The following is an 11,317-nucleotide window of genomic DNA, read 5'->3' as shown; positions in this document are numbered from 1 at the left end:
CATCCCTTAGCCAGAGCTATCCTCAAGAAACTTTTCAGTTTTCTTTCTAACCTCACACTTCCAAACCACAGAATTACTCTAACAAAAAAAAAAAAAAAATTAAAAAAACCCAAAACCCACAAACAACCCCCTACAAAACAAAAACCAAACAACCAACCCATAAACAAAACATAAACCAGATTTTACAATATGACAATTCGTTTTGTTTTTAAAACTTAAAATTTAAGTATTTTTTACATATGGTAATTGAGCTTCTACCCCAAATCCTCTTATTTTATTCACAGTCGCCACTTAAAAATATATATATATATATAAGGAAAAAATTAAAACATGAAAGGATCTATCTGCAGAAGTTAGAAGCAATCAGGACAAACAGTACCATACATAGCAAACCATCAACATACAGCTCCTTGCATATACAGATGACAAACCTGTCTGTGGCAAAAAAACAGTTTATTTATCAAATGAATTATCACACTGCAAGGAGGAAATCTGAGACACTTGTCTAACCTCAAGATCAATCATCTTTTTTAGCGACAAATTCCAGTGCAATCCCCCAGAGTGATAGGTCATGCATTAAAACACCATGTACAAAACTGTTCTTTTGATTTTAGATATTCCTCTGTGCATTTGTAAAAATAAAGTTGATCTTTAGCACTTATTTCAAGTAGGCTTACAGCTTTATTGAGATCATATGTCCCTCCTACATTTACCAGCAGAAAAAATCAGACAGATCTGTCATGCGTGATTTGGCATTAGACACCTCAACTGCAGCAGTAAGGTTATTTTAAAGAGTCGTGTCTGCTACAGTCTGAACCTTTTACAACACACTATCACTGCTAAACATCTAAAATAGTTGCTAAACTCTTTATTTGCAGACATAGTGAATGTGGTCCTTAATATATCTGGTTTACTTAGGTTGGTATTCAAAAGCCAATATTGTCTCATTTGTCCAGGTCTGTCAAACACAAATATCAATCTGGAAGCTGCAAGAAATGCACAGGTTTTATCCTGGCCCATTGCACAGAGACAATGTCTGAGGCAGGTTTTTTTTTCTTGGTCAATAAATTATCTCAAGACATTACATTTAAAAGCTTCAAGTGTATCAACAGCAAAATCATACTTTTAAAACAGCTTTTGATGCCTGTTGCAGGGAAAGTAGGAACAATGATACCTATGGGCTCTCTTTCTGCCTTTTACATTGCTCTTCCCTCATTACATTTCATGGGCTTGGGTGTAAATATAAAAGAAAAAGATCTCTAGTAGGGAAAAAAATTCAAAAGGAAGATGTCTCTGAGGGAAGCAAAGCATCTCAGTTGTGCCCCCTGCTTCTGCAAGGAGAAAATTAAACTTGTTGGTAGAGCTTGCCAAAACAGACTGCAGCTGGATCCAAAATATTATTGATGGGTAACTAAAATTTATACATTTTGATAAACACCAACACTCCAGGCTAATGAAGAGACAGACATGTTTGATAGTATCTAACAATTTGTCAAGGGACTGTAATTGAAGTCAAAGACAGCTTGTTTACTCTGTATTAAAATACAGTATTTCATATCACACATTCAGAGTAAATTATATGTCTATAATCTGATATTTAGATAGAGCTTCAGATGTCTAAGAGCAAATGGGATGTATCAGTTTAGATTAGCAATCCCACAAAGAATGACCATGATACCTATATAAAACCAACCTATGGACAAGGTCATGGAATGTAACAACTACAAAGTCTCCTCCACCAGATCACCTGATGGGAAATGAACTGAATTTCCTCTAGAAATTATGCAACTGTCCTGCTTCTTATAGAGGAGAGCCAAAGAATAGATCCCCATTTCCCCTATTCCACCCTCATCCCTGTGATGCCATGAACTAGTAAGAAGAGAGAAAACAGACATAGTCATTCCAAGTGCCACTGTTCTATGTGTAACTATATGAAGAAATGTTCCTTGGAAGAAAATTCTTGCATTGAAAAAACTCAGGTATCACTCAACTCACTCCACAGTTTGTAGAGATCAAACAGATTAACTTACGTAGCTCTCCTACTTTCAGAATTTCACATAGCATCTTTGTCAGCTCGATGCTGCTTCGACCAAATGGGCACTCATGCTTGTCTTCTCGACTGCTGTTCTCCAGGACAATCTGAAGGTGGAATCAAAATGGAAAACAATCAGTTTGAAGAACCCATGAGTTGCGACACTGTTCTCCACATCCAACATTTACAAGACATACCAGACTTAGCCTAGGAAATTGTATGGGGAATTCAGGAAAATTTATTTTCATAAACCTTACTCTTCTCTCCAGCTAAATTACCTATGCCATTTATGTCATGGCTTCAAGTTGAAAGAGAATAGGTTTAGATGAGATATTAGGAAGAAATTCTTTACTGTGAGGGTGGTGAGGCACTGGAACATGTTTCTTAGAAAAACTGTGGATGCCCCATCCCTAGAAGTGTTCAAGGCCAGGCTGGATGGGGCTTTGTGTAACCTGGTAAAGTGGAAGATTTCCCTGCCCTGAGGTTGGAACTAGATGATTTCTGAGGACCCTTCCAAACCATTCTCTGATTCTATGTCTGAGGCAGTAAGCAACATATAAACAGTGCTGCTCCATGATCAACTGGGAAGTTTTGCCATTGCTATGCAACGTTGCTTTTCTGCACCACCCTGACTTGAAGAAACTGAAGTAGAAGACAAAGAAAAAGAAATAGTTTCATTTTAAATGTGCTGATTAAAGGAAGTTAGATAAATTATTGATAGGCATGAACACACCTAGAAGGATCTATAAAGTCAAAATGGGACAGAATTTTCATCATTGGATTCAGTCTTCAAAGTAGGCTCAAGTGACAGAATCAAACAGCACACAAAGGAAGAAAATGTCTGCATTCTCTCTATTATGAAAAGAATTTTTGTCTATGTGCAAAACATTTCAGGGAATTATCACTCTTGTATAAAGCCCATGAATGCTGCAAAAATGACTGAAGGAGAGCCTTTGCATTCTCTATTGAGTGACACTGTAAAATAAATGGGAGAAAATAACTCCTTCCACATTTTAATACCCATTAAGTTCTGCCATATCTGATACAGTGGAGATAAAGTTTTCCTTGGCACTACAACTAAATAAAAAATGAAAATTTATAAAAGTACTATAGATTTCACTGAAGCAGTGAGCCTGAAAAAAGAGTAAAATAGGGTCTGGAAAAAAAAAATGAAATTGTCAAAACAAATTTGAAGTAAGAATTGTTTTTGCAGAACAAATTTTGCCACTTTATAAAAAGAAAATCCTCATCCTAAACAGCTGCTGCATAGCCTAGAGATGAGGGGCAGAAGAAGAAAATTAATTTCAAAGGTAAGATATTTTGCCAAGCAGCAGAGAATCCCACAGGATCTCTAAATTTTTCTCACAGGCAGGTCTTTAGACATTGCTCTCTGCTTTGCATTACTCTTGTATTGTTAGCTCCCATCTTCATCATGGCTTTTTTTGTTGTTTGCGGACTTGTTCGTGTTTTGTGTTTTTACTTGTTTGTTTTAAATCTTTCTATTTTTTACAAGCAAAGAAAACTTTGCAAAGGGCTTCAAGGCTGGAATTTCACCCAAAACCAGGAGGAAAGGTGGAGGGGAGGAGCAGTTCAATGCTGGATGCCATTAAAAACTTTCCCTCACTCCCCAGATCTTGGTTTTCACTGTTTAGATCTAGAAGGAGACCTGCTTCTAGACCTTCTTTCCTGTGAAGCAGTTACACGTGGAAAAAGAGAGAAAACCCTAAAGCAAGTAGGAAAATTATGTGCTTCACACAGCATGCCAAAGTCTCTTAAAAAAGCATCTATTTTAGTCCTACAGTACACAAAGGGCAGCCTCTAGCTGCTCCCAACCCATCACCCAGGGATGTAAAAGGATGGATGCTCTCTGTGTTACAAGAAAGAGTGATCTCTTGGTTTTGTTTTTCAGTGCTGCTGTTTCCTTTGATTGCTTACACTTCCCACAGAAGCTTAGAAAGTCATTAGGGATATGATATATACTTTATCACCACAAAATTTTACTGGCCTTTTCCAATAGTACTGTGTCATGTACCAGAGTCTGCCAAGAGGACTTTTCCTTTTAGAAGTTTTGGTTTAAATGGCATGTAATTACTCCATGTTGTCTCTGGGTAACAGTAAATCAGAGAAACACCCCTGCTATTTTTGTTTTACGTTGCTGCAGCCGCCGTTCAAGAAACATGTGAATATGACTTTATATTCTGGATGAGTCATGTTGCTTCATTCTCTCTCATGGAGGATAGTGCTACAGTTTTACACTCAAAAGCAGAAGCAATGATAGAGTAGCACCAGCACAATGGAAAGCTGTGTATCTCAATACCTCCCTAAGATCACTTCTCTCGTTCTTTTTATTACCCTATTTTATCTCTCACATAATAAAACATAAAATCTGCATACTGGAGCAGGGGGTTGCTTCGACACAGATTTAGATACAGCAGAGAAACACTGGTAATAAAATCAATGGAGAGGCAAATTGAAAGGGCAAGGGGGAGGGAGAGGGAAGCATGGGGATGTATTTCTGCTCGCTTTTGGCAAATGCACTTTGTTGAGTCTCACATTAACCCGACATATTAACATTTCATGAGCACATAAATATTTAATGGTGACACCATATATGCACATAATGTAAGACAGAATTACAGCAATCAATAAGAATGCTGGAGAAATAGTTAAGGCACTGTGTATTGCTATACAGCAAATTAAATGGCAATTTGAGTAATCAATATGTAAAGCAGTCTTAAAATGATCCTCAGACACACTCTGTACAAGCACCAGTTTTTTTAGCATTTGCTGTACAAAATAAAGCAGTGCTGCCATGTCACATTTCATGAAGAAAGTAAGATGGACTGCCCTTTACTGCATCTAAATATCTGTAGGCAAATTTGACAGATACGGATTTTCTGCAAGAAACAGCAACAGTAAAAAGGGAAAGAAAAAAATAGGTTCTTATAAATATCCAAAGAGAAATAATTCCTAGTCTTGGCAACAGATTTACAACATTCATTATTATATTTGTAATACTCTTTTCACGACTTCACGACTCATATCCTGTTCCAAAGTAAAATGCTATAAATAGAGCTGATAAGGGCATGGTTTTAACGTTACTTCCTTTATCACTCTGGTTACAGAAGAGAAATAAGCAGGGAATGGACACATTCACTTCATAAACTGGTGAAAACAATACCAGGGAAAGAAATATAACACACTGCCCAAGACAGAAAATATTTTTATCTATCTATAGAGCCTACTCCTGGCTTGAGTCACGTTTTTATCACAACAGTTATTTTACCACTGGAAGGAAAGTAGTGAGGAAATTGCAAGCCCACACAACCTTCCTTTAAAGAGAGGTCTATCATTAATGCTCACTCAGTGCTCCACCCTGTTATCTTCCTCCTCCTCCCCATCAAAAATCCACAGTGACTTGCAGATCCACCAGACACTCACAACCAGCAGCTACAGTGGTTAAATTTTTCTTGGGGAAAACAAATACTCAAAAGCAGAGACCGTGGACATTGCAGTAGAATTCCTGGCACCACAGAATTGCAGAATCATTTAGGTTGGAAAAGATATTTGAGATCATCCAGTCCAACCATTTACCCAACACTGCTTAGTCCACCACTAACTAAGCCATGTCTCCAAGTGCCTACACCTACATGTCCTTTAAATACCACCAGGGATGGTGACTCAACCACTCCCCACTGCCCAGAGAAGGCTGTTCCAGTCATTGACAACCTTTCCCATGAAGAAATTTTTTCTAGTATCTAACATAAACCTTCCCTAGCACAACTTGAGGCCATTTCCTCTTGTCCAGTTGTTTCTACCTTGGGAGAGAACAACTCCTACCTTGCTACAACCTCCCTTCAGGGAGTTACAGAGAGTGATAAGGTCACCCTGAACCTCCTTTACTCCAGGTTAAACACCCCCAGATGCCTGAGCTGCTCCTCATAGAACCTGTGCTCCAGACCCTTCCCTGACTCCGTTGCCCTTCTCTCGACAAACCCACAGCTTCTTGAAGTGAAAGGCTCCAAACTGAACACAGGATTCAAGGTGTGGCCTCACCAGTGCTGAGTGCAGGGGGACAACCACTGTCCTGGCCACGGTATCGCTGATCCAAGCCAGGATTTTATTGGCCTTTTTGGCCACATGGGCACACTGCTGGCTTATATCCCACTTCAGTACTATCTTGACACTGGTTTACTTGGCTGCCCTTTATTCTGATACTACTATTTCTGCTAGTTTTTCCTGTCTTCAGTCCTTGTGACGTTACAGAATTGGGTAGGTCAAACATAGAAATGTAGCTTATAATCCACTAGGGGTTACACAGTTAAAAAGCAAAATGAGCTCACAATACAGGAGTATTAAATTCTGCAGATCCTCTTCTCTTCCTCCTGTGTCTTTGATCAATACTGCCCATTAACATGAGGCAGAAAAAAAATCCACCATAATGTGTAGTATTCAACAACAATGTATATTTTTTCTTTAGGGAAAAGCAAAAATGTCCAGACAAAAATCTCAATAGAAAAACAAAAAACTACCAAGAGAGGGCAGACAGGAAAAGCCTTAGTGATGTTCTTTGTAAAAATAAACAAGAACAAAACAATAGCAGTTCAGGAAATGGAAGGAAAAAAAGATAAAGTGAGTGAGAGAAGCATAGAATCAGAAGGAAATTAATGAGATTAATTGACTAGAAGAGACGAGAAAGGAAGAGGTTTTATAATATTTTTTAAAAATGTAAAGAGGTGAATTTTTTAGGAAATCAGTGTTATCCATTTTTTCAACAGTTCTACAGATGCAAGTCTGTAGCCTGTTAAGGCATGAGAATTTGACACTATCTGTAGTAGAATACAGTTCTGTACAGTTATTATATTTTAAATTATCTACTGTATATGTCCATCTATCTATGGAACTAAATCCAGCTGGTGTCCAGTCACAAGTGGTGTACCCCAGGGATCATTATTGAGCCTAGTCCTGTTTAACATCTCTGCCAATGATTTGGATGAGGGGGCTGAGTGCCCCTTCAGTCAGTTCACAGATGATGCCAAGGTGTATGGCAGTGCTGATCTACTGGAGGGTAAGAAGAAGGATCTTGACAGACTGGATGGATGGGATGAGGAAAACTGAGGTTTAACAAGATACCTACCAATGGCCTGGCCATAAAATAAAAATTTGTTTTTAAATCTAATTAAAAAAACCCCAAATTTATAATAAAGAAAATAAATATATAAAATGTAAATATGCAAAATTAGTAAATAAAACATTAAAAGTTATTTTTTAATTTAAAATAAAATAAATTTAAGTATCATGCCAAGATCACAGAGAAATAATGCAAATTGCCCAGTACCAAAAAAACTTCTTACAAGACACCAACCTCAAAATCAAAAAGATTTTCTAGATTTATGGCAGTGTGCCTTTATGATTTTCCATTGAATTATTCATTGAGTCTGTCACTACCTCAGGAGCCCAGAATAGACCCTCAGAAGGCAATGGACTAAGTGAAGGATTTTCCACACTTGACTGCCATGGGTTTTAAATCTGCATCAGCTTCAGTAGTGAAGCTTATACCTGTATCTAAGAGTTAATGACTGACAAAAGGCAAAATTTGGAAGACAGGTATCTTCAAAAGCTTCCTCATCAAAATCCAGGAGACTGAAACCACCAGACAGAAACATTTCTCCTTCACAGGGAAGAAATATCGACTTAGCCAGTCCCTTAATCCTTCACATTAAAGATGAAATTGTCTCAAAGCATATTGCCCATGGCAACTGCAGATGTGATTCTCAGATTCCCGAGCCAAAATCAAAGCTTGGCAATGAAATAGAGATTCACTGTGATTAGGAAATAATTACAGAACAGAAAGAAAGGCAAGATCCACTGTAGCTGCATTAATACTTCTAATATGTCCCAGAGCAGGCAATTCAACGTATGCTGCTGCACTATTAAAAAGGAGCATTTCTACAGACCAATTTTGTAAAATGATCCTGTCTTAATAGAGAACAAGCTTTTTAGCAGTCTGCTGCAGGTTAATATCAAGAGGTTCAGAGAGCTAGTTAGTAGAGATCATAAAAACCTCCTTAGACCCAAAATGAAAGGTTAAACAGCATTTAAATATCCGGAAATTGCAGGGATTCTCTTCCTTTTCTTGACACTGTTTTTTTTTTTTCCTCCTTTAAGCCTCCTTATCACATATGGTAGGCTTCACCATTCCCTCTTCATTTAGGTGCTTTAGGTAAGTCTAAGAAGCAAATCTTTAAGATATGCTTACTGAGAAGGGTAATAGACTACTGAAGACAGACTCAGTTCCCATTCATCCTCATCACCAACTTTGCTTTCTTCCTAAGGTAGCTTGTCATTTATTTCAGCATCAGCCTTCTTCCAACATTCTTCACTCTGCACTGTCCCCTCTGACGCTGTATTTTTAATTCCCAATGCTTTCTCTCTCCCTTATCTCACTCTTCCTTGACATTCCTGAGTCATTATAGAAATTTCTCATGGCAAAGCTAAAATAAAGCAACAGTTATTTCTGTCTGCCCCTGGAAGACACTAGAATTGCAATTTAAACAAAGATCTGGAAGAAAAGTTGAGACCTTCTACAGATACTGAAAAATAAGAAAGGAGCCACTGATATGAGATGGTTTAACAGTTCCAAAAGTTGGGTTTTTCCTTCAAAACTATGATGAAGTTATACTTTTCAAACAAATGTAGTGCCAAACTATCTCAAGCTAAATATGCATAGTTCTACAGGTGCTCACCTAGCAATAAATTTTCATTCTCACACAAACACCTTAGCATGAAGCATGACTGCAATTTTATTTTCCATCTAAAGATAAATATGCAGTGGTTTGTCTTGTATCTTCCTCCTTTCTTTGTAGAAAAACCTTCGTCTCTCTATGAAGAACCAACCAAATAATCATAAAGCCTGGTGGTAAGGCCAAGACAAGAAGGCTCCATTGCCCTGTCATCTTCAGAAGCAGCACCAGAATTTGCTCTTCACTTTGTAAGTCACAGGTACGTGAGAGGGCAATGAACTGGTCCAGTTTGGAAACTACCAGTCAGGTATTCCTCTCCCTCTGTGCCCCTCACAAATGTAAGAAGGCAATGCTTTTCCTGAAGTTCTCTCCTGGCTCACCAGTGGCAGAGGTGAAAGTATTCTGCACAGTATATGCAGAATATAGCAAGTTTTTGATTTTTTTTTTCTTTTATAATGTAAAACAGGCCTATGGGTGCCCTAATGTTATTGTGATATGGCTATAGGAGAAAAACATCAACCTTTATAGCACATCAATGGCCCTGGCAGCCAGAGTCACATCACAAATGCTCTGGACACAGGGTAAATGGGAAAACCTGTGACAACCAAGAGTTAGTTTTCTCTCCTCATGCATATGCATCTCAGCTTTGCAGGTGGAGGGACTGTGGCTCCACAAAAACTAGCCCAATCTTTGTATGCTACTGCTGCAACCTTGGTGTGATTCAAAACCTTTTGAGGACAGTTGCTAGGCTTGCAACAATTTCCAGGCCCTTTGGATCAAGACATCATTTAGACAACAGCTGCCATAAACCTGGGAAAGTTTAGGGGTGCTATGAATGGTGGAAAGTGATCTAAACTCACACTGGACTGTAAGATGCCATATGTATCCCACTGCACGTTCCACACAGGGCTGTGCGGAGAGTGCCATGACTCCCTTACGATTCCCTTCCTCAGTGCTAATTTTGTGTTTATGCAGCAGTCAGTCCAGGATTTTGCATCTTTAACTGGAGAGGGACCCATCTCAATCCCCCTCAGTGATGGAGGCCCTCAGGGCTGTCATATAAAGGAGAAATATTGTGTGATATTTGGGAAGAAACAAAACACAGGCAGAAAGACGCTTAAATATGTGAGTGGAATGGAAAGCTTGGCAGAGAGAAGACAAGAACACATGAATAATCTGGGAACCTTGCTTAGGCAATTAAGTCTCTTTGCATTCATTCACGAGACTCACCAGGAAGACTCATGGAAAAAAACTTCACTTTTCTCTCTACCTTCTACAGAAAAAAATTAGTTACATCTCTTTTCCTACCATTTCTGGGAGGGGAGGAAGGCATGGCAGAAATCAAGCTCAATTTTATTTCAGAAAAATGCTGAAATTATATGTTGGACTCCTCATATCTGATCAGGAGAGAGTGAGTAGGCACGAGGAGACTTTGTGAATTGACGGAAGGATGTGTAGGCAGCCTCCTATACAACAACTGCATGGGTTAGAAAGTATATGGCAGACAGTCTGACTGTGACTCAACCCATTTAAGTTCTGAAAGGTCTATGCAGGATGCCAGCAATCTTCCTGCCTGCATCACTGGCACTTGCAAACAGCACCTGCTCCTCCTCTCTGATTTCTGAAAGCTTCAAATGCAAAAGAGCTCCCTTCTCAGCCTCCCCAAATGTAGCTGCTGGGGAAGAAGTGTCCCTGCATTATAACTGTATGAATAACCAAATTACCAGCTCAGCAAATTCAGGGGAAGAGGGAATTTCTAGTACTAACCATAAACCAAGTTAGCTTCTAATTTTCAGGTAATCAAAGTAATCCTTGGTGCAACTAAAGTCCACATGTAAACTGGTTTTATATGCAATAACAGAAAATCTAAGAGCATACCACTAAGTATCTTACACATCACTCACAAAAATTTAGAAGCATTGGATCTATTATAAAATGGCTCCAATTTTCAGCATGGATTTCAACACTGCCTCCCCACCCCAGAGATAATCTTTTACATAGGAAATCTTACATCCAACATCAAACAAATATTTGAACAAAAATGATAAAATCAGTAGGAAAGGGGATAAACTTTCTCTTCTACAGATGAGACTTGAATTTCAGGGTAGAGTTTAACAATATTTTTCCTACTGATGAAGAGCCTACTAATCTAATAAAGAGCAAAGAACTAGAGGTAAACTTAGGCAGCCACCTGGACAGAACCCAAAATAGGTGACCAGCCAATGTTCAGACCCAAAGCTGCTAATTTTATTTGCATTTTCTGCCTGAAGCACCAATCCCTTGTGCTTGAACAAAATGACGAGACACAGTATGTGTTTTCTCAAGGCAGAAGTTGACCCCAAAGCAGCAGTGAGTCCTGCTAGAAAATAGCTGGTCAGAAACACAGAAGAAAAATATAGACAAGTCACCAATTTGTCAGTCACCAAAACCAAATTCAATAGAATGAGAAAGGTTTTTCTACAGACTCTCTTTACAATTAAAATAAAAAGGCACATTGCTACATGTTACTGGTAAGAAAAATTTCAAGATGTCTGTACTGAAT

General features: G+C 38.5%; 1 protein-coding gene across 4 annotated transcripts in view; it reads right to left on the bottom strand.

Annotated features, from left to right (window-relative positions):
• Positions 1 to 11,317, bottom strand: part of ELMO1 (engulfment and cell motility 1) — a 300,684-nt gene that overhangs the window by 143,841 nt on the left and 145,526 nt on the right. For all 4 annotated transcript variants that reach the window (XM_068203774.1, XM_068203793.1, XM_068203781.1 and 1 more), the window contains one exon: positions 2,031 to 2,139. In XM_068203774.1, the coding sequence (XP_068059875.1) occupies positions 2,031 to 2,139 (109 nt within the window). The remainder of the gene's footprint in view (positions 1 to 2,030; positions 2,140 to 11,317) is intronic.

Source organism: Anomalospiza imberbis, chromosome 1 (genome assembly GCF_031753505.1).
Source record: "Anomalospiza imberbis isolate Cuckoo-Finch-1a 21T00152 chromosome 1, ASM3175350v1, whole genome shotgun sequence".
Taxonomy (NCBI): Eukaryota; Metazoa; Chordata; class Aves; order Passeriformes; family Viduidae; genus Anomalospiza; species Anomalospiza imberbis.
This window is presented reverse-complemented; position numbering and strand designations above follow the sequence as displayed.